Source organism: Rhodamnia argentea, chromosome 3 (genome assembly GCF_020921035.1).
Source record: "Rhodamnia argentea isolate NSW1041297 chromosome 3, ASM2092103v1, whole genome shotgun sequence".
NCBI classification, from domain to species: Eukaryota; Viridiplantae; Streptophyta; class Magnoliopsida; order Myrtales; family Myrtaceae; genus Rhodamnia; species Rhodamnia argentea.
Genome location: NC_063152.1, coordinates 28,600,218 through 28,623,692, shown reverse-complemented (window position 1 = coordinate 28,623,692; position 23,475 = coordinate 28,600,218). Strand labels below are relative to the sequence as shown.

Sequence of the window (23,475 nt, the reverse complement as noted above, 5' to 3'; positions counted from 1 at the left end):
TGACTCTGAGTATACAAGCTTCATTTTTTTATGCTGCGGGTTCGAGCCTGTCAATACGCCGGACTCGAACCCGTTTATAGCATCGTCCGACAAATTATTTACCAATTACCAAAGCTCCGAGTTAAATTATCCTTATCGAATAGCAGAGGAGAATCACGGCTAGATCTTCATGCTATTGAAAAAGCAACTGCTTAAAGGAAACTGAAGAGAGGAACCAAGACTCCAAAAAACTTGCTTAGCTTTCTTGATTTGGATAATTCTTGTTATTACATGGAGCTCTACATGATTTTCTATACATCAACTGTTATCATATCCGAGCATCAAACTAAATCGACGCTTAGTGCATAATCCAAGAATGACCATATTTCTTAACTCTCTACAGTATTAACTGCTTCTTAACCCGTTCCGAAAATCTGCGAGCATGTTTTTCCACCATCGACGTGTTTTGTGCCCTGTGGAAAAGAATGCTGACAATTTGCTCAGACTATCCCAGATAGGCCTTGTATATAAACTACAAATGATTACTATCTCTTGTAAGTTTATCAAGAACGGTCTCACCGTGCATTCTCTTAACAAAGCGCTCAAACTCCACCAAGTTATTTCCCTCGGTCAGAGTTGGGCTGAGCCTGAGATATGTAAAAGCAGATAAATGTCGTCCATCGGGATCATCACGAGGCTTTGCGTTCTCTAGTATTTTGTTGTAGCCTTCTCTGTCATAGCAAGGTAAGGCATTCTCACTTGCGACAGGTATTTGCGCATCCCACGCAGCATTCAACACCTGAAGGGTGAAAAAGATAGGCTCATCAAATAGGCAAATCACAAAAGAATTCGAACCACACACTATGCATTGGGCCTTCCTTATTACAAATAAGGAAAGTGGACACCATGCATTAGCAATATTATTAAAAGGCGCTACCTGCCAAACTAATCCCTCCGGATCTGCCATCGCCTCTGGAAAGTCCTCATATTGATCCAATGTGCGCAATTCAACACATGTAAAGTTCATTGCTGTCTCGTGCTTCTTTAACATTAATGCAGTGGCAGCATAACCATCGCGATTGCATGGGTTGTAGAACCCAGCAGTCAATTCAGCAGCATGGCTGGCTGTCTTGTACCACCAATGAATTCCAGATAACTGCTTCAGACAGACGAGATAGCAATCATTGGATGCAAGGAGGTTCAATCGGAAAAATAATCTAATGCATGATTACTACAACAGTGACTCACTTTCGCAGCTATGCAACATCCTTCGAAAGCCAAATTGGCTAAAGCTAGCACACGATCTCCATGATCTATTAAAATCTGAGAATACCAATTGAGAAAGAATCTCCCGTAGTAACTGTCGTATTCACCTCCGTCACGAAAAAAGCCAGTCTCATGTGGCCGAGAATTATAACAACCCGCATTATCTGGTGCTCTACCCCAAAAGGAGTGTCCCCTCACTTCTGCTGCCTTTTTCAAACTCTTCATCAAGTACCGATCATAACACTGTACTGAACCCAAAATGCATTAGTGCCTATTACTTTCGAAAAATCACATCAATTGCAAAGTTTCGTTAGAATGGTATGTTCATGGGGACCTAGCAACTAAAGATTTCTCTAGATGCAACAAGAAGAATGAGGGCTCCTCCAATATGGAGAAAGAACAATGGCTTATCATTAATGTCTTCCACCTCTTCCCATAAGGAAACAAGAAACAAATAAAATTAAAGGATGGACTAACAACTGAGAGGCACCTGAAATTCACCAATGCCAGGATATTCCCAACCATGCTTGGCTGGATAAGAAGGATACCGTAGCTCCCCACATGGGCCTAGTCCAATTTCAATCTCTGAGATGATTCCATCCTCAAAGAATGCATTGAATTCCACACGAAAGCTCCTCATATAGTCAAAAAAAACCTGTGCCATATCATGTTGCAATATTTAAGGTCCAAACATCATGATTGCTCATAGAAAATTAGCAGCATCAGAACATGAGTGGTCTTGTAAGTTCCTTTCGGGGGACTTAGATGCCATCATATATGTTATTTCACTCGGCCAGGAATGGTTTGGTGCCCTCAGAAAACCAATTTATCAGGACAGAGGACTTTGATTAATTAGGAATACTTCATTTTTTCTTGCAAAATCTCCTTACGGTGGGTAATCGAGGCTGGTGAGTTGGGATTAGTTTCAAGGTGGAATCCAAAGTATCAAATGGAAATGACTTTTGAGGTAGTTGACTTGAATGGTTGTGGCAAAGATATTATATTAAAGCGCTACAATCTCACAAATAACTGTCTAACTATGGGAATAGCCTCAAGTTTAAGTGACCAAACCTGTCCGGCCAAGATAATCTTTGAAGAGATTCGATCGCTATTCTATGTAAACTAAGAGCTCATAGGTTGCATGGTGTACTTCCAAGACATGTATGATATTGTTCACTCATGCAGTTAAAGAAGTAGCCTTTAGCATGCCCATTATATAGGTGAAGGAATCATTTCTTAGTTGCTTTCTTAAGCAAGAACATTCAACATATGAAGCCTAGCATATCAATCAACAAAACTATTTCCCTGCAGATACCTCAACAGCAGTACGGCCTCTCAAAACTCTTTCCTTATCAATTCCCCATGTGAGGCATTCCGTATTGTGTCTCCCTTCTCTGTCGGTAAAATAGATATCGGGGTTCTTCTGGCCAATTTCCATCAACCAGCACGGCAGTGGAATATGTACATCATCACCAATATTGCCTCCACATTCGTGGAACGACATAACGACCTGTATGAAATGCCAAGTCAAATAGGATTGCCCTTCAAGGATGTTAATTCTCTTGCTGTGTTATTTGAATGAACTGTGTTGAGATCAGCAGGTCCTCCACAACATAGGCTCGTCCATTCATCAGTTGAAGAAAATTATCCACAAAAAAAAAAAAAAAAGGCAGAGCATGTCAAAGCAGTAAGAAAAAAATTGCCCTAAAAGAACTCGTTACATTAGCAAATGATCTAACAACAAAAAGAGAGAGACCCTCCTGATATTACACAAGAACGAAAAAAAAAAAGCATTTATTTTTAGCTTCACATAGAATCCTAATTATGCAGAACATATGGCAAGAGAGTGCATGTCTAAAATTTCAGCAAGTAAAGGTATGATCCATTGGTTAAGATGTAAATCTTCATATGCCAATTCCTTTCATTGGAATGCGGGAAAAAAGTACCTCTCAGAGACTCGCAGTCGAAATTAACGACTTTGTCCTAAGCATTGATATTAGGGCTTAAAAGTTGGTAACTGCTCCACTTACCTGTAACTTAAGCTTGAGGTCACGCACCATCTGGAACAGCTTCTTGTAGCCTCTCCAATTATATGCTTGTGGAGCATCTGCCTCGACTATTCCCCACCAACAGTCAATCATGACACCATCAACATTAACTGACTTCAATATCTTTAACTGCTCCAGCAGACCTTCAGGATCAACTAATTCGCATTCCAAGTTCACAACACCCAGCTGCAATCCCAAAAGAAACAAGATTATAGGTATTCCAGATGATTAACAACGCTACATGTAATACTGGAAAGGCCACAAGACATGCAGTAGGATAACATCACTGCTGCTTAATTCTAGTTAAAACTCTGATCATGTCTCGAGGGAAGCAATCTGCCACAAGATTGATGCATAACAGTATGGGAGAACTCACTGGCAGCATCACGTAGACAGGAACATATGGTGTACCAGCAAAGTCACGCTCCGGAAGCTTGATAGGCAGGTCTGCAACCTGTTAAATGAAAATAAGACTATGGTCATGCCTCTGGTTGAAGTACATCAAAATCAGTACTATATCAGATAATGTACAACATCGCGAGACTCCAGATCCTCTAGAGCCGGTTTCATTTAATTTTCCTTTCTCTTTTAGGCTAAGCGGAGACTCCGACACTCAGGTTTGTTAGTTGACTGGTCTCCTCCCCCCCTTTCTTGTTTCAACAATTGGATCATCCTTCACCGCCACTTGAACTTCCCACTTTCCTCTCGATCCAAGCTCTAAAAATGCCATTTCTCATCCAAATTGTGGAGACTGTGAAGTAAGATAGCGGCGTCGCCACACTGATAGGCCATGAAACACAAATGCTATATTTTACATAATTTTCAATGTAGCCATGATCACTGAAGTAGCAGGTTTTGAGCAACAAATTAGCAGAAGATTCCACACGAGAAAATCCTCACTAGCAAGACTTACTTCACAATTTCCTGGAAACCAGAACAGAACATGTTTCTGCAAACTGACGGCATTACCTGCTTGTCCTCGGGAGCGTCCGCAGAATCACCGGCAATCGGGCTGTCTTCACGCTCGCGGACCATGGCTCGCGTCCTCAATCGCACGTCCGCGACCAGACGCTCGTCCCTCGAGCGACGAGGAGCGCACCGAACCGAGTTTCGACGCCAGTCCGCAGCATCGAGCCGCGAAAGACGCGAAAACCTCCGTGCCCGAGTGCCCGAGCCCAGCATGCCGATCCTCGCGAGCTGAATGGAAGACGCCGCCGCCATGATTCTTGTTCCAGAGCGAGCTGCCAAGTTGGGGGTTCGATGAGAAGGCGAAGCTAGCGAGACGGTTTCAGCAGGGAGTCAGCGATCGACTCGTGCAGCAGAAGCTGCGAGAGAGGAGCTTCTTGATCGGGCTTTATACGCTCCTGCATCTTCGAATTATGGGCAGACTTCGCCGGGAAGGAGACAGAGGAGAACCCGGCAAAGGAACCGGGAGAAATGGCTGCTAGATCCAAGATTGGATTTTTTTTTTGGGTAAGGTATCCAAGATTGGATTCATGCGTGAAATCTACATAAAGGTAATCTTTTTCCAAGATGAGATTTTTGTGAACGATGATATTTTTCTTCCAAAGTTCCTAATAGTATGATCCCATTTATTTTTAAAGATTCTTTATTGAACAATTCCTTTCTTGGGCACAATCTGAGTTCGTTTATGCCTGTGAAAATTTAGTTCCATTTTCATTATATAGGCGGGCGATGATTGTTCTGTGTACTACTAAACTCGGCCTGGTCAATTCATCAGGCGTAGGTCTCAAGTATGGCCTTAAGGGCACGCGTGGCCATGCAAGTCAATCCGTTTGCAACTCCGAACCCTTTGCCTAGCCTCCGATGATGGATCGAAGAAATACTCTCGTCTTGATAAATCACTCACAAGCTTTCTCATACACGGCACGGATGATATCTTTAGTATCGTTTTATATGATCTAGCATCCAACCCTTGTTCGATGCGTAATTTGATCATAGAAGTCTCCGATGCTCAGAGCCCTCTCTCCTAACAGTTCTGTCATGCCATTGTCCAGTTTTTTAAGGCTAGGGACTAGGGAGAGGGAGGTTTGGATTGACCAATGCTACCATGTCACCTTTACCTCTGTGGACAACTTATTCGTGTCGGATCATGACAATTAGTCCATGTCTGAATTAGGAGATTCATATAAAGTCACCACTACTTTATCAGCTCTACCCCTAAAAAAGAAATCTTGACTTTGAGGTTAGTTTCTTGATTTCAGATTCTTAGTAACAGAAAGATTTTAAAAGGGCGAGTCCTTGAGCGGGCAATGCAATGTCCACTATCTCAAAGTCAAGGCTGAGAAGGATGAATGGGACGCACGTCTTTTTGATCGTGCCTTGCATCTGGCTCGATTCTCTTGCAGTTCCCCTGCACCTGCGCAATGTCAAAGTCATGTCGAAACGGATGAGATGACACGATAAATGCTTGAAGGGAAAGTCGTCTTCTTGACAGCAATAAGCTAGCGCCCCTGTTAGGGAACTGTTTTCAAACGGTCTTCTGCTAGCTCAAGGCTTGATTTCAACAGCTCCGAATTCGAAAATGGCCGCTAAAAAAGGTAACTTTAGGAACGTCAAGGTTCTTTCCATGTACATGAGAGTGAACCCACGTTTCTTTTGGCCTGCGCTTACACAATCCTTTATCTTGATTGCAGTTTTAAAAAAGGGTACTGCAGATTTCATCCGATCATTAACAGTGACATGAAAAACCTGCTCGCTTTTAGCTACTCCCAAGAAAGCAAGCTCTTGTCTTTTCCCTTTTCCACCGCGGAATGTTCATTCTGATGTCGGCCTGATTTCCCATTTTTGCAGATTGTGTGGATCGCAATCATGGTTCATGAAGTCCTGAAAATCTCCGCATTGACTTGAATTGCTCACAGGTTGATGTGTTGGGCGATTTGAGGTGGCTTCAGGATTGATTCTGAGATGGAGCATTTGTCGGAGTCTGATGATACTTTGGCGGATCAGAACGATCAGCCGTCCACAGAAACTCTGGTGTACTCGACTATGAGCACTGATTCAGCCCCAGCATATTATCGGACTAACTCCGACACTTCTGCATTTTCGGAGACAGTAGATGATAGTAGCTACTCTAGCGAACCTTCTCCTTTGCACTGGCCGGTCGTGAAATGCGAACGTCAAAACAATCCCATCCTCGGCAGGCTAGGCATGAAGCAACACAAGCATGACATCAACGAAAATTATGACGACTTCGAGTGTTTAGATCCAGGTGAGCACGGTATGATCTTCTCAAAATAACTGAGCTTTTGTGGATTAGGAAGAAACAAAGTTTGCTGACCTTGTCTGCACATTTTTCCTTTTCAAGAGCTTGAGACGATGAAGGAGCGGTTCGCAAAGCTTTTACTTGGCGAAGACATGTCCGGGGGAGGGAAAGGTGTATGCACTGCTGTTACAATCTCCAATGCCATCACGAACCTTTACGGTAATTTTATTTTCATATCAAGAGCAAATTACAATTGTCGAGCAGCTATTTGTCGTGCATTGCCTGAGACTGAGGAGGCTGGCGTTGTGCGTCTGCGCAACCTTCTGCAGCTACCGTATACGGGCAGAAATTGAGATTAGAGCCTCTTAATCAAGAGAAGAAGGCAATGTGGAAAAGAGAAATGGATTATCTACTTTCGGTTTGCGATTATATGGTAGATGTTTCTGGTTCCACACAGGAACTACAAGACGGGACATCGGTTCAGGTGAATGAAGTAACAATTCAAAACTGCCTTCTCTGAAAGATTACGATTTGCCCATCTTTTTTCTTCAACATGATTTGGTTAATGCCCTTCAGGTGATGACAAGCATACCAAGATCAGACATTTATGTTAATCTCCCCGCGTTGCAGAAGCTCGATGCTATGCTATTGGTAAGAATGCGATCCTTTAGGTGATAGCAGCAGAGCAATTCGGTTCACTCTCCACAGGCTTGAATTACAGGAAAGAAACAATTTTTTTGATAGGACATATTGGATAGCTTCCAGGTGACGGAATTCTGGTATGCAGAGAAGGGAAGCATGTCATCAAATTCGATCGGTTCGGGGTCCTTCGGGAGAGTTGCTCAGCTGAACGAGGAGAAATGGTGGTTGCCGGTTCCGTGTGTGCCTCCGGATGGCCTCTCTGAAGAATCGAGAATGAACCTGAGGCACAAGCGCGACTGCGCCAATCAGATTCATAAAGCAGCCATGGCAATCAATAGCAATATCCTTGCCGAGATGGACATCCCGGACAGCTACATGGCTAGTCTTCCAAGAGTAAGTGAATTAGTCTTTCGTGTTTTCAAGATTAGTTTGGTATTGTCATCCTTTTTCCGTCCTCACCGCTGAAGTGATATCGGGTAACTCTACATTCGTGCCGAAACAACTTTTCATACTTGCAGAATGGCAGAGAAAGCCTTGGAGACACGATTTACCACTCTATGTGCACACCAGAGAAATTCTCCCCGGAGAATCTCCTTGACCGCCTAAGCATAACATCTGAACACGAAGCGCTTGATCTTGCAAACAGAGTCGAGGCTTCCATGTACACGTGGAGGCGTAAATCGTGCATAAGCCATTCAAAATCATCGTGGAACATGGTAAAGGACTTCATCGCTGACACTGAGAGGAGCGACAAGAATCACACCTTAGCAGAGAGAGCTGAGAGCTTACTCTTTTGCCTGAAGCAAAGGTACCCTGAGCTTTCACAGACAAGCTTGGACACATGGAAGATCCAATATAACCAGGTAAAGTGCATGATTATGCCTTGCGGAATAAAAGCAGCAAATTATGCTGCATTCTCCTTTATGTAGATAGTTTACGCTTAGCTAGATTAGACTAGCTGCTAAATTTGCAGGACGTGGGGCAAGCAATTTTGGAGAGCTACTCTAGAGTGCTTGAAGGTCTAGCATTCAACATCGTCGCTCGGATTGAGGATGTACTCAATGCAGATGGTGCTTGACTGTTGAGTGAACTACGCTGTTGCTCTGATCGACAGTATACACCAGTCGCATACAGATAGCTTTGTCAGCACCCATCGTCGGTGATGTTTGCGAAGAGTTGGGAATTGTCGCCTTGCTACCCTACAGCAACTTTCTGCAGAAGCATAATTCTCTTTTCTGTGCAGGGTGTTTTCAAGAAATATACATATTAGTAGAGTCAGTGATCAACTATTTGTGAATCATCCATATTCATAACGAATATGAATGATATTCTGGTATATTTACTAATGCATAGTAAACAAAAACAAATTTACTCCATGTTGGTTTGCCAAAAATATCATTCAGCCTCTACTGTAAATTGCTAACGTAAAGTCAGCCCATCCGATGGGAATTGACCGATCTAAAATCATCAAGCAATACTTGGAGGTACCGAGGGCGATATACAATATTAACCAGCTAAGTATCACGCTAAATAATTACTCAACGGTTAGCTGAATAGGCCTATTCGAGCACTCAACCCATTATTTTAGCAGAATTTATGAACCGGCTGTGCTATATATTCTACGACGGCATTATTATGACCATGCTATGCCAGATACGCTCGGCCATGATAAGTTCCCCTTGTAAGAACTTGATATATACGTTAGGGAGGATGGGGTGACAATCGAAAGCAAGAGATATCTGTATTAGTTTAGGCTTGCTCAGTGGCCTATTCTTTTGAAATGTGGTGGCACATGATTGTCGACTTCTTTATGTTACTTATTACAAACTCATCACCCTTGGGCAAAGTAAATACAGTCAGATACTGCCACAAAAGACAAGACAATCTTCGCACGTTGGCAAAGTCAACCAGAACGAGGCTACAACAGGCGTTAACCGCGGTAATGGAGCTATATACTTGTTCACTTGTGCCCAGGAAACTTGTTAAACGTCCTCTTTGGCTTGTTTGGGTCAGTTAAAGCTAAAATAAAAACTGAGAATCAATCCAAATCTACCCTTTATATAAAGTAACAGTGCAGAACACTAATTACCCATAACACGAGAAAAAACAATCTATTGAAAATCGTGAAATTTTATTTATTTGGTTAACAAGTGCCGAAGGGGCACTTTTAACAAAATGTTACCAAAACAATCAAACATGAAAATGCCAACTGAGATACCTTGCAATGAGGAAAAACCATGAGGCGAGACAGATTATTTCAGTTACTACCACCATCATTTACGACATAAATATCCCGCATTTCCCAGTTTACAGCTTCGAAATCTCCCTATGGACAGCTTGATCTAGAACAGCTTAAGTAACAAGGACCTTGTTACAAAATATTAAGGAGACTTAGCAGAGAAGATTACAACAAGAGATCTACGAGCATGAAGCAGCTCAAAACACTGTTTTGATTTACTCGGCTCAACTAAAATAAGTGAAAAAGTTAATCTCTATATATACAACAAGCCTCTGAACTGCACCTGCAAGTGCTCCGTCCAGATGGGAAGTAATCAAAGGGTTAGTAGAACGAAATCAGTCTTGAGACCCGACATGATGGGGGCTGCATGTGCAGATTTCCTCACTTCTTCCATCTTTAACAAGCAAAGCATGCGCCAAAAAATCATTTACCTCTCGACAGCCTCCGCGCGGCAGCCGAGGTGCTGTTTTTCCAAAGTAATCTCGACTTACTTTGAGCAAGAAGCCATGCATTTGCAAGATTACCTTCTGAGGGGCTTGCCCTGACTAGATCCATCCCAAGAATATTTTCCTTATGCTTAATCAGCTGTCATCGTCCACAGCACCAACATACATGAGATCTGCCCTCCTCACCCTCACGGCACCCTTCAGCCAGCTGGCAGCTTGAAGATTAGCATTGTCAACGCCGCCTATACCAGCAGTGCCGCTGGAAGATGGGCCCCCGCCTACACCATCTTCAAGGAGTGTCCACGCATCAACTTCTATGTTGTGGTCCTGCTGCAGTGCCACCCCCCTGGACTTTCCAGTTGTGGTAGTCGAAGATCTAGCAGAAGAAACCAGATTCCTCTGCGTTGGGTTCGAATTTCCTGATGATGCTCCTGGAAATGAGATGCTCGACTGGACTGTAGTAAGAGCAGCAACTGGTACAGAAGGGGGTTGGCATGAGACAGAACACCGGACAGAAGGAAGGAGGAAAGGCATTGCAGCTTGTATTCGCCAGCGAATTTTGTCAGGAAGTTGCATATTGTCCAATTCATTCTGCATCAGTTTCAATAAGTGACACACGTTCCAGAACAATTAGTTTTAAAGAATTCATTATACTACAAGTAGCAAGGATTTTAAGGGCTCATGAAGGACTATATGCACTCCAAGGAGCAATGAGCCTACCAGCAAAATTTCGGCAGCTTCCTTATCTATTCCAGCAAAATCTTTGATATATTCAGGAGCTGACTTTGAGGTGAGCTTTGGCTTCAGCCAACTGGGCTGAGAGCTGCTCAACAACCCATGCAAGACTAGCAGTAATCTATCAAAAAGCGTTTTGCCCAAAAAGTTTGAAGGAGCATTATGACCAGGAGCTTCCACTGGCAACTCTCCCTCTCTTTTGCATGGGGAAGTCTGCAGAGGATGGATGGCCAAGTCTGCATAATCATAAACAAGTTGATTCCCAAGGAGGCGAAGTATTACAGAGGCAAGCATGTGCCTCATGTTCCGTCCTAATGGCTCCCTGTATGCAATTGGAGTAACTGTTGTTTACCATCATTAAGGAAAAAAAAAAAAAATACACTCACTACAAACTACATAAAAGAAATAGGTAACAACATCTCAATACAACATGCTCATGAATGTCAACTATCTTCACTAGCCTATTGTTCTTCAATAGTTAGGGTGATTAGAGCGAACAGCTCACGCAAAAAGTCTTGGTGGATGGCAAGTGAAAGCTACTGAAAAATTTGAATAGACACCTCACTGGGCTTGAGCAATATATGCATGTCGATGTCAATTTTCGTGACTGATGTTAAGAAGATGCTTTATCAATTGATTTGACAGGAAGTTGGAGGAAGTATCAGCATTGATTAATTGCCAATGATGAGACAGAGCATAGTATGAGTCCAACTTGCTTGCGAAGCCATTATGAAAAGTGAATCCTAATCCTACACAAAATAATAATAAATGTATACAGCTTTGGCCAAATAATCTTATTACGAGAACATGGCCAAAGGATGCCAGAAAATAAAACATCTGAGTGCTGAAAGTAGACTTAGGAATTTGGAATCCGAAAATGAAGCTGACAAATAAAAGAAAAGTATTGAAGACCACTCAATAGCATTATCAACCCATCTATACGAAGCAATAGACATACATGGCAATCTTGAACAAGAAAAGTTTCTAAGCATTGCACTGTCATGGTAAATTACCTGTCTGCACAAATAATGGGAAGCAATCTCAGAAGGAAATGCAACCGCAACGAAATGGACGCTCGCAAAGCAGCAGGAGAAGGAGGGGTAGAATCTGCTGCTGCTGCAGCTGCTGCAGCTTGTCTTCTGGCTAAACCAGGACTACCACCTCTCATACCTTTTCGGTTACTGCTCTTGCCAGCAGGACCTTCTGCTCCAGGAGTAGCTGTTCCAGCGTTCTTACTTGTCACACGAGCAATAGCACTTATATGTTGTTCGATAGCATTCAACTGCTTGATTAAATCACTAGCAAAAGTATTGCGTGATTCATCAGAACTTTGATCAATACAAGGGAGAACAAGTTCAATAAGGGCCTTTTCAGTCGCAAACTGCTGCATGCTCCTAGCACTATAACCTTCAGGATCAAGCTGCACTTGGATCAATCCTTTACTGAACTTCTTCGGATCCACACCCTCTTCAACAACTTCTCCTTCCTCAATAGAGCCAACTTCGTGCTTCTTCTTATCTAAATTGTTGGCTATGGTAACCACACCTGAGGTTGACCAACCCCAATGCTTACAAATCTGTGGCTTGGTTGAAAGACCTTTACTCTCAGCAATGTTCATAAGACGTTGCCTAATTGTCTTCCGTCCAAAAAGAACATCATGGCCGTCGAGAAACCACTTTGTGAGCAACAGCATGGAGTCCTGCAATGATCTCCCAAAAAGATGAACCACCTCAGAGAAGAGGGGAGCAGCATCTGGTCTCACAAGCAACCTTGTAAGAATTATCTCAATGAAATTATTCTCATTCTCAGAGACAGCAGCTCTTTCAGAGCTAGGAGCCAGAGAGCGTATAGCATCCACTAAAGTCGTATCATGGGCCTCCAGTTTTTCTATTAAAGCCTGCTCATTCAAAAGAAGCCTCAGCTCCAGCCACTGCCAATGAAATTTGGCAGGTTGCAGGGTATTCAAGACATGAACAATCCTATCCAAAAGTTTGGTTTTGTTTTCAGCAAACCGATCTTTCAGATCCCCATGTCCTGTTATCCGACTCCTTTCATCCTGTGTAACAAGAGCAGGTATCCGACAACTAATAATCGCGTCAAGAAAGAGCCTAGCACGAAGAGGGACAAACGCAATTGATTTCAAATGCAAGTCAGTTCCATTCAACTCCAGCATGGATGCAAATTCAGAATCATTTGTATCTGCAGATACTAGATCATACAGACCCACAGAATCTCTCAAACAAACATCCCTGAAAGGAAGGTGTTTTAGGGCATCACTCATAGCCACTGACAGGGATTGATACAATTGATGTATGTCTTCACGCAATGCAAGATTTGAATTCAGAATGAAAGGCCTCCACATAAGGAATGCCATTATCGAGTAGGCAGGTGGAAAGACCAGGCCAACAGGGAGTGTCTGCTGCATTCTCGAAATAGCAACAATAGAGGGCTCCCCTAAAAGTTCAACAACTAATCCATCAGAAACTGTTCTGCAGTTCCCAACCAGCAGACGGAACCAATGAACATGAACTTCAATTGGACTCTCTACTTTGAAAGTCCCAGGAGATCGGATGCTACCATTCGAGTTTGATCTTATGCTCCTCATAAACTGAACCACATCAATGCCCTCCTTCAGTCTGAAGACAGAGACCATCCTCTCCAGGCTAGTAATCCCTTGAATGACAGCTCCAATGATAAGAGCGGATACAGCAGCAATGACTTTTGTGGCTCTACCAACTACACTAGAAGTACTTGAATTGGAATCATGAGCTTCAGGAGACAACTGATATTGGTTTCGAGATGATTTCCCAGGATTAAAAGCTCCAGCAAGAGCAGAAGATGCTTCTGTTGCAAGAGCTATCTCAAACACTCTGCTCTGACGCTCACCAAGAGCTTCCCTTAGGAGGCATAGGCATGTTATATTCATGCGCAAAATTTGCCTTGCAACGTTGAGTGAGCTTGTGGAAGATGGCGAGTTTGTATAGCTACCACCTGCTGTAAAATCAGGTATTTTGGCTAGAGTTGGCCCAATACTGCCAACAATAGCAGAAATAGCAAAAGACACCAAAGAGGGGTCACCCTCCTGAGCAGCACCTCCAGTTTGCCTCATGCATTCCATGAGTGCCAAAGCAATCTGTTCAGATATCTGAAATCCGTCATCCCCTTTTTCCAATGAAGGCCCTTTAGGCACACCAGCAGCAAATACCTTTTTCTCCTTCCCAGAGAAAAATAGAAAAGCGTCTTCAACACGTCTCTGCACAATATCTCTCATACTCACACCGACTCTAGACAGCCTACTGGCACTCATTTTCTGACGGAAAAAATCATCAAGGTCATCAACTCCTGTTGGAACCCCAAGAGGAAATCCAAACTCACCATCTGATGGCCGTCCAGGTTCAAGTTCTGCAAGGAGTCTTTTGTCACGATTTGCCTTAGATGTCTTGCGCCACTCCAAAACACTGGTCACATTCCCATACTTCTTCAATAAATATCGAGCATAAGCCAATGCTGATGTACCTGGGACCCTTCCATTAGAGGTAACAACTGTGGCAACCAGATCCATTGAAGCAGATAAGGCTTGTGGAATAAGATCTGCAGCAATAAGTGTGCTTTCATACCTGAACAGTTCACAAGCAAAAATTGTCAGAACTAACTGTTCTGCTTCCTACAGGCAGAGGAAATGGCAGAACATGACAAGAAAGAAATATGCACATTCATTTACCAAGAATATGCCAGTAAAACATTTATACTTGTGCAGCTCGTCATGAGAGAGGTCAATTGGAAATAAAACCAGTGAAAAAATGCCTGTTGGGAAAGGCATAAATCTTCCATTGTCTTCTCTATAATTGGAGAAAAATAATCCATCTGTTTTTCCCCTAAACCTGATTAAGTGAGTAGAAACTCTACTAGTATTCAGAATCTTGACAAAAACGTTAACCAACATGATGGGTAACCATGTAACCAAAAAGAAACACATATGAATCCACATCAAGAGGAAGATTCATTTGTTAACACAGTCTGCATCTGAAGATGCAACAGCAATATTAACTATTATCCTTCTCTTAGAGAGGGAAAAAGAAAGCAGTATGGCAAGATACTCATTGCGATGAAAAGATAAATTCCACACAAAATTTAGAAGACCGAAACGAAAAAAAATTTCTCAACCTACATGTAATCAGTTAAGCAAACATATCTCCAGACAAAAGAGTAACAGTTTAGTTATCAAAACTGCACCTTCTAAGGGATGATAAAAGAAATGTCTCCCGTATTTCACAAACATGGCTTTCCGCGTGCCTTTGCAGCATCAGCACATTTCTTCCACTATGAATTGCTGAACTGGATGTACGAAAAGCCTTTGGCAATAACCAAAGGACGAATTTGACTGCTGAGACTAAATCATCAGATACATCTAATAGATACAGTATATTTGATAACTCATCCTCACTCAGCTTCCATCTCAAGGTGCTACGATCATTCAGAGAGGTAAAAGTCCTATTAAACTGCCCAACCTGAGCTGAAGTTTTTTCAGCTTCTTCAATCAGCTGCTTAACTACATCTAACAACCAAACTGTAACAACCCTCCTCTTTGCAATACGCAGCTGCTTTAAAGCTTTTCCAACAGTAATGACATCACAGGAGTGAGTAACTCTGATCCCATCCACTGATTTGGGTATTTCTCCATCCGCACTAGTTCCATGATGAGAGCAACTTGTTCTACTATCACATACATGACTAGTAGAAGCTCCTTGGCTGCCCTCAATTCTGGCAGCTGCCAACTGAGCAAGACTTTGCGTTTTACGCACAACTTTCTGTCTACCTCTAGATGCCTGCTTGGTTGTTTTTAGTGGAGGATCAACTTTCAATGACTCAGAAGATTTTGGCCCCTTCCTCACCCACCATAAATCCTCATCATCTGAAGGTATTGGAGAGTGCACCTGGATGTAAGCGCTCCTCTCCTCAGTTAATTTCTGCTTTTTGACTCTTCTGCATTCTTCACATGCAGGACTGCTGTCTGTGAAATCCGACTTATTGCTTATTGACCCAGCAGTTCTCTTAATGCTCCCTTCAGACTCATCGGTCGCCATGCATAAGGGGACTGAGTTCGGGAATTGCATCAGATTTGAAATTAAAGTATTCACTTCTTCAATGTCAGCTTTCTTGGGAGAAAAAGAACCGGATGGTGACTCTACAGCTTTCCACTGATCAACTGACGTAAGGGATGGAACGCTCCTAAAATAGTACCTCTTCTTGTGAGTTGAAGTATATGTGTCGTCTAAATTTTTGCGTTCACCATAGAGCTCTTGAAGCACTAGACGTCGCTCACTTAAATAAACATGCATAGTCTCCAGAAACTGTTTCCCATCAGCTATTCTTGCCTCTTCCACAGCATCATGAATCAAGATTCCTGGAAGCTGCTTCAAGACGCGATAATGTCGCATTTTTCTATCCCTGTCAGAAAGATGTCCACTCGAACCCATAATTCCACTGATAAGTAGCTGTCTTACATATGCGGGTGGGTTAAAGATGCCACAACGTGTGAGTTCCACTATCAGCAGTTGAAGACGCTCAAAACCTTCTCCTTTAGGCACCTCGTGTTGATCAATCCAGCACACCAATATATCATGTAAAGGGCCAGGACTGTTAAAGCCACCGGACAACCTTATGTTTTTCTTATCCACATTTTCTGTACTATTGCCATTTTCAAATACATTTACCATGGAAGTCCTCCCAAAGTTATTCTCCTGGCTTAGACCTTTATGACTAGTGGCACCACCAACACTGTCATTCCTTCGTCGAGATTGGTTCTCTAGATCTCTTTTCTTCAGCTTCAAAAACAAAACTGCAACATACACTTGAGAAAAGTCTTTTCTACCAGAGAACTTCACATCAGCCAGAGGAGCAGTACGAGAATTCCTAAAGTCGCATGTAGCCCACTCACATAGAAAGAACACCGAGTAAATGAATGACAACTTCAGGCTCCCAATCCACTTCAAAGATGACCTTAAGCATGGACTGACTTCTGCAATCCAGCCTCCGTCAACAGCTTCTTCACAAACATCTTCAAAAAGGAACTTATAAGTTCCCTTCAGGTCACCATGCACAAGAGCTTTATCCAAGGCTTGAACAGCTCCAGCATAACCACAAGAAGGGTTACCAGAACTAACAATCTTTGCCAGTTTGTCTGCATGTCTTTGTATAGATGAAACAACATGACCAAACGACACAGCCTGGTAAAAGGCATCAAAACCTTTTCTTCTGAACAAACAAGCTACTTCCGCAGAACCCATTTCCATCTTTGCTATATCTTCAGATGCCTTGGATAAATAACCCCCATCATTCACCGTGTGAGAAACAACATTAGGAGGTAATGGAAAGCAATCCAAAGCAACAAACGTGTCAGGAACAGCAAGTATCAGATACCGAAGCATCTCCACTACTGCAGAACAGGTGTACTCCCGCCGCGAGTTATCAACTAAATCAGATCCACCTGGAGAAGGTTCACAGATAAAACGAACAGCCACTCCAGCAAGTGTTCGGACATACGTCTGAGACAGAACAACAACCTCAACAACAGCATATATGATAGGCAGCAGCAATTGTAAAGTCTCGAACAACTCTTTATCCTGAAAAGGCACAAAGGTAAACTATGAGCTTGAATAACCAAATTGGTCCATAGGTCAAATGAGAATAGAAACAGAAAAGGAAAGAGAAAAAAGAAGACCTGTAGTTGACTAAGAACCCAATCAATGATAGGAGAAGGAAGAACCAGCCCTTCTGTGTGGTGCCACTGCAACAGTCGCACCGTATACCACCACTTAAAATGTAAGGTGGGCTCGTCTCCATCGAGAGTGGAGGATGCTGCTTCACCTTTCTGTTGTGTTGGCCCAGCATAAAGCATCTGTGGAGATCGTTCTCTAAGGTGAGAATTCGAATTATAATTGTTTCTGCGAAATTCATCCAAAAGGTTCTGCAAGTAATCAATAACATCCTTCGTCCACAGCTCTGCACGTGATAAATGACTTCTGTCGGGAGCTCCAGAAGAAATGCCAGCAGAGCCTGGGCGGACCTGCATATTATATGATCGTGGGTATATATTATACATTTGAGATAAGCACAAGTAGCAGTAGAGTACAAGCGTCCTCTACCTGATTAAGGTAAGTTACTTTGATGAACCAAGTAGCTCTCAGAATAGGCACATTATTCTTGATGAGAACTTCAAAAAGAGACTTCTTCCTATAACCATGAGGAACATGCTCACCCAAAGAACGCAGTCTTTTGTGAGGTTGTGACAAAGCCTGACATGGAAGACAGCAATAAATGTCACATTTGTCGTAAAGTCTCATCTGGAAGTTCTTCAGGCAAACTCAGCTTAAGCATCCCACCAAGTATGTTAGCATATCTATGAGATTTGATATCGGATTTCTATTTCATCTGCCTCAATACCTCCGTTTCAAACATTGACATGCTCATTCAGCTAGATTTAATGGGAACTGCTGACATTGGAATGAATTAAAGACCACATTATAAAGGCAAAATTTCCTTGCAAACAAAAGACAGCAATTTTGTTACTCCTTTTCAGTTATTTCCATTTCACGTGTCCTTAAAATTCACTTGATGTCTTCTTAGATCCAAGCTCAACCTGGGTCGATGTTTATTCTCGACCCTCAGGCTTATCAGGTAAGATGACCATTCCTATTCTGATAAAGCACATCTTTACCATGCATACACGTTCTGATTCAGGTTAACTAGGAAGAGGAACCTAGGATGACTGCAGTCGAGAGATCTATTCCATTTCATGTAATCAAATATTGGATTAATAGCTAGTACAAATCTTGTTAATTACTAAATTCTATCTTCCTAAGGACTTTATTGAACTATTGTAAGAACACATATATCAACATTCCCAGTACCACTCAGCTACCTGCTGAGTGACTCAAATTCAATCAACTTCTAGTAAATACACCGCAATGATAGCCACTAGCTTCTGTAGGCCAGCTTTGTGCCTCCAAACATTTTAATAGTAACAGAATTTTAAAATTCAATCATCTCTAGCCATGGTTCAGAAGAAGAATAAAGATATAGATTTGTTATTATCTCACCGAGATATCTAACTGTCCGATTTCTCCATGCTCATTATCAACTGTGAGAAATGATCTGTTAAGAGTTTTGCTGTTTCAGCACATTTGAGTTCCCATTGTCCAAAATAAATGAAGCAATTGATATATCCTATATCAACTTCTGAATCCCTCCCATGACAGGTAAAAAAAACCCAATTGTTGCAAGCACCACAGCAAAAGTTTTTTTTTTTTTTTTTTGACATGGTACCCACCAAATTTTTTGGATCTCTGCTTAAATCTTGTTAAAGACAGGTAACAGAGTAGGGCTTGACATCATAAGCTGAATATGAAGCACCTGCCTGTATTCAGTAGATAATACAGTAGGACACATACCTCGATCCATCTTTTCCTGAAGTCTTCACCGCATGGCCTTTGCTCGGGAAAAGCAGCAGACTTATTCAATAAGGAACCAGACAGAGGTACACCATAGACTTGACCAGCCTGTCACGAAGTGGTTTAAAGTACTGAATTTGAGCACCACCTTGCATTGCGATAAAAAAAGGCTCCTCAAAGAGCCAATGACTCAAACTAAAGCCGTCTATCATGCAAAAGACTGTATGAAATTCTACTTAGTTATTGCTGTTTGCCATATAAAATCCAGTATCAGTAAGAAGAAACAGGGAAACAAATACCTTCCTCTTCTGAGCTCGAGACTCATTAATAGCCCTTAATCGTTTTCTTATTGCCTAAAAGAATTGCACCAAACAACCAACTGATCAGCTCCAGTCAAAGATGCAGTCACCGCACATGGAAACTTCATAGCAGTAAAAAGAAATTAGACAAGGCTGATCACAGCCTAGCAAGATAAAGAGATTAACCTCCTTGCACTTCAGAACAATAGGCTTTCCAAACACCGTAACTTGAGATAATGAAATTTCTCTGGCTTCCTGACATAATCAAATTCATAATAAACTTATCTATCACAAAATCACAATACTAAGGTACTTGGCATTATAGTAACTCCAAATCCGATATAAAATGACTATCATGGCTCTTCCACGATGGATCGATAGATAAAACGGAGTTGTTTCAGTCCTATTTTATGCCCCAAAAGGTCATCCCAATCTTCATTTACAGTTTGATTAAGAAAGCACAACAAGACTCGAATTTAGAGCACGTGGAAAAATTTAGAAGAAAAAAACACACGTTTAGTAACAGCTAGTTGGGAGGTTAAATATTCAATGCTTGTTAAGAACGATAATATCATAAAATAGAGAAAGCACATATTGCTCTTCTAAACCACTGTCAAGTACCATTTCAGGTGCAAGACTGCAATGGGTTTTCTTCCATATTTAGTAAGATAAATCACTATGAAGTACCCTTTCAGTAGAAACACCCCAGAGACAGCTAGATAGACCATTATATAGGCACGTGAGCTAACAAGCATATTAAGTGCCCAGCCAAATTTTAAAAAATTAATAAGGGAAAATTAGCAAACACAGGGCAAGAGAAGAAATTGACAGCGTGTACAAATACTACATAGGAATTGCCTTGTCTAGACTTAAATGAAAGGTAAAAGTTTTGATTTCTAAAGATACCTCAAGTCCTTCAACAGTTTCCTTATATCCAGACTGAACATACTCTTTTGTGAGGGTCTCCTCAGGGCAATCAGTAGTCTGAGGATGGTAATCGGGAGGCCCGAGTCTGTTACCGTAATGCAAAAAAAAGAAGACACAGCAACATAAGCTAAAACAAGAGGGAAAGGAAGTAGTAAGAGCTGTAAAATGACTAATAACCAGCACCATCCCAAGTACCCGACCAAATCTAATTTTGCTGTAAATTGCAACTGACAAACAAAATCTATTAACTACACTGATATGCCAATTGAAATCAATGACAGGAACAGCTTCCTACACAGACCATTGTCAAAGGAACAACAAAAGCATCTTACTTCATTGCAACAATTACCTGGAGTTCAGAGGTTCTTTTTCACACTTCAATTTGTAAGGTGAAATTTGATACTGCCGCCTGCGAAATCGAGATCGTTTTTAAAGTTCCAGAGAAAGAGGACAAAAAACCATCAGTAGAAAAGAAATAACAGTGAAAAGTTAACAAATCAAGTGATTCTTCAAAACAAAAGCCTAGTCTCAACAATATCAAGGTCCAGTGTAAACAAAAGGAAAATGGGATGTCATTAGCAGGAAGATGTGGAGATCAAAGAAACTCCAACAACCGTAAGCTGCATTGGTTCCTCAAAAAGCCTTTTCTTATCTTTTTTGAAAGAACAGCCTGGTTGTTTAACCCATGGAGCCTACCCACCCTAGCCTTTCTTACCGCCAAGCTTTGATGGGTTCTCAGAAAGCTAAATACTGGAGAATAATTGACATTATTCCTTTTCTTGTCACATGCTCAGGTCAACAAAATTGAAAATACAAAAGGAAATAATTGACAAATGCTTCTCACCATATTGCTGTACAAAATACAGAAGAGAATAGCTTTACGTGAAATTGTATGTACCCACATAATAAAAGCTTTGCTCTGGGTAAATCGTACGAGTCTAGTGAATAATAATAGCATTTACCTTGAATATAAAGGAGAGTTAGAAGATAAAGCAGGCGATTCAGCACGAGCAGTATCTCTAGATGGCGGCCCGCCAATGGTACTATTATTTACTGCACTACCGCAGTTGGCAACAGGATACCTTTGCATCTCTCCCAACTACCATCAGCATACTGCCCCTAGCATAGATCACAGCAGCCTTGAACTGCAATTAAAGACATCCTTGCCTAAGTTAGCAAACTAAGCTCTGGAAAGAATGTCATTAAAAATAAATCAAGGGGCGCTCAAGGGGCGCTCATACATAATTAGGAAAGAGAGAAGAAAATCATGAAAATGCCCGAGTCTTTAGCGTTGTCTGTTCTAGTGACAATTTCAAAGGACTTGTCAATTGGAGGAAGTTAATTATCCTACGTATTTTTTAGGAACTTTGCTCTCGAAACCCTTTTTCTCCCTTAATCAGAACTTCGCGATATTGGACGGAGGAGGATGTGCAAAGATCTAAAAGACCCAATGACGGGTAGAAACAAAACCATAGCGTACAATAGCTCTTGGCTAATCAGTTCTACTAAGATCAAAGTAAGTCACAGTGCAGCATTGTGACAGAAAAACCATATCAGACGACTCTACAAATAATCACACAATTTGAAGTCCCATAAACAATAGATAGCAAGTACGTCAAAAAACACTGTGCAAAAGAAAAAGAACCACAAAAATCACACTACATGAAAAATACTACAGGAAAATAAGTTTACAAAGTTCTAATAATGGTATAATTAAATCACATGCAAAAGAAATATGGAGGGGGTCACGACCTATCAGCACAAAAAATCACCCACATCATAGCACAAAAGCCACTTATATAACAGCAGGACTTTGCAATTTTGACCACAATTTCCTCTATGCCATTTCCCTTGACTTCTGTCCTTCCCTTCAGCTTCCCTCAAAATGCAGTTGACGCACCTCAATTCTACTATAGCTTACCTTCTATGGAACATAGCAGTATTGAGTGTGAAACAGTACTGTGACTGACGTAGTACAAGAAATGAACTGATCAACTGACCAAACACTTTCGTTTTTCCTACTCTTTAATAAAACCATGACCATATCGTTTGACAAAACCCAATGCCTAAGCTATCATAAGCAATACACTTGTCATTTCCACAGTGATATTCTGAGACATTCATGCTTAGGCTACTTATGCTTGAGCAGACACCTTGATGCCACATATGGAAACAACACGAATTCATCATAAGCAGCTCTCTAGAAGGACCAAATCGTTATAACTACATCTTCTCAGTAACCATTCTATCAATATACAAACTGTAGAAGAACAACAAGTTTCACTAGGAGAGAGCACAACCGCAATACCGTAATCCCAAAACATGCCACATTCACATTTGCACCCAATGTGCTTCACCAAAATCCCTCATCAGAAGAAACACAACGTGCATGACCAAAGAATCACTATGATCCGCACCACCTGCTCAGCTATCAAACCTTACCCTCTAAACAAGAGCTCGATACCAGCTAAAATAAGATGAAACACTGAAAACCAAAAACAGCAAATGAACGCCAACACTCTGCCCAGTCAGCATCACACTCCAAACCGCCAAATTACACTGAATCAAGCTACGTCCAAAAGCTAACTTCAAAATCGCAACTTCCACACATGCGCCAGTCGTTGGCGCCGAAGAAGTCAAATCTGACTCCCCCGCAGCTACAAACGAGCTAGGGTTTGAGCCAAAACTCGATTCGAAAGCTCAAGCGCAGCACGACGGATCGGATTCCCGAGCAGCAAGTAGGAGCTAGGGTTTCGATGGTAATTCCGTCACAAAAAAAAAACCCCCCACTAATAACCGGACACCTCGGAACGAGAAACCAGGCGGGGGGAGGGGAAATCGGATGCGAGAGAAGCGAGAAGAAGCGTACCTTTGCCTAAGATGAGAGATTCGAAGAGCGAGAAACAAAGCAGCAATCTAGAGAGAGAGAGAGAGCGAGGAGGACGAGGAGGAAGAAGAAGAAGAGTCTTGGGGTTTGAAAGTCGCAAGCTTTCCCTTCTTCTTTATTTTTTTTCGCGTTTTTTTCTCTGCTGCTGATGATGACGATGATGCCTCTGTTGCTTCCTTCGCTAAGTGAAGGCGATCTACCGAAAAATAAATTATTATTCCATTATTATAATAACGATATATTCATTAGGGGTGCTTAAACCTGACGTGAATTTCCAGATTTGTACCTGCCGAGGAACTGGTAATTACCAGTTCGGATTTAGCAAGCTGGC

The 23,475-nt window shown here is 41.8% G+C and overlaps 3 protein-coding genes and 1 long non-coding RNA gene across 6 annotated transcripts; 2 read left to right on the top strand and 2 right to left on the bottom strand.

Annotated features, from left to right (window-relative positions):
• Window positions 1-217: 217 nt before the first annotated feature.
• LOC115743095 (beta-amylase 2, chloroplastic) lies at window positions 218-4,719 on the bottom strand. 2 transcript variants are annotated; one of them, XM_030677709.2, is made up of 8 exons: window positions 4,263-4,719; window positions 3,670-3,747; window positions 3,276-3,479; window positions 2,561-2,755; window positions 1,736-1,900; window positions 1,228-1,488; window positions 917-1,135; window positions 218-778 (listed from the first exon to the last, which is right to left on the bottom strand). In XM_030677709.2, the coding sequence occupies exons 1-8, from the start codon at window positions 4,512-4,514 to the stop codon at window positions 512-514; spliced, it is 1,641 nt and encodes a 546-aa protein (XP_030533569.2). In that variant the 5' UTR covers window positions 4,515-4,719; the 3' UTR covers window positions 218-511. The 2 variants fall into 2 exon arrangements, with proteins under 2 accessions (XP_030533569.2, XP_048131810.1); XM_048275853.1 differs by lacking the exon at window positions 4,263-4,719 and adding an exon at window positions 3,828-4,007.
• An 819-nt stretch (window positions 4,720-5,538) lies between these two features.
• Window positions 5,539-8,304, top strand: LOC115743097 (rop guanine nucleotide exchange factor 3-like). Its single transcript, XM_030677715.2, has 8 exons — window positions 5,539-5,854; window positions 6,108-6,525; window positions 6,622-6,738; window positions 6,849-7,003; window positions 7,096-7,170; window positions 7,264-7,554; window positions 7,680-8,024; window positions 8,135-8,304. The coding sequence occupies exons 2-8, from the start codon at window positions 6,222-6,224 to the stop codon at window positions 8,237-8,239; spliced, it is 1,392 nt and encodes a 463-aa protein (XP_030533575.1). The 5' UTR covers window positions 5,539-5,854; window positions 6,108-6,221; the 3' UTR covers window positions 8,240-8,304.
• A 1,050-nt stretch (window positions 8,305-9,354) lies between these two features.
• LOC115743018 (mediator of RNA polymerase II transcription subunit 12) lies at window positions 9,355-23,309 on the bottom strand. Of its 2 annotated transcripts, none has more exons than XM_030677608.2 (13): window positions 23,127-23,309; window positions 21,220-21,402; window positions 20,607-20,666; window positions 20,237-20,342; window positions 19,517-19,585; window positions 19,331-19,384; window positions 19,032-19,139; window positions 17,727-17,876; window positions 17,303-17,647; window positions 14,815-17,204; window positions 11,595-14,198; window positions 10,567-10,903; window positions 9,355-10,437 (listed from the first exon to the last, which is right to left on the bottom strand). In XM_030677608.2, exons 2-13 carry the CDS (start codon window positions 21,345-21,347, stop codon window positions 9,982-9,984), a joined length of 6,807 nt encoding a protein of 2,268 aa, XP_030533468.1. In that variant the 5' UTR covers window positions 21,348-21,402; window positions 23,127-23,309; the 3' UTR covers window positions 9,355-9,981. The 2 variants fall into 2 exon arrangements, with proteins under 2 accessions (XP_030533468.1, XP_030533469.1); XM_030677609.2 differs by lacking the exon at window positions 23,127-23,309 and adding an exon at window positions 21,738-21,817.
• On the top strand, window positions 21,431-23,262 carry LOC115743019. The gene is made up of 3 exons (XR_004015629.2): window positions 21,431-21,793; window positions 22,876-22,877; window positions 23,122-23,262. It is a non-coding gene; the product is annotated as an uncharacterized LOC115743019 (long non-coding RNA).
• Window positions 23,310-23,475: the final 166 nt, after the last annotated feature.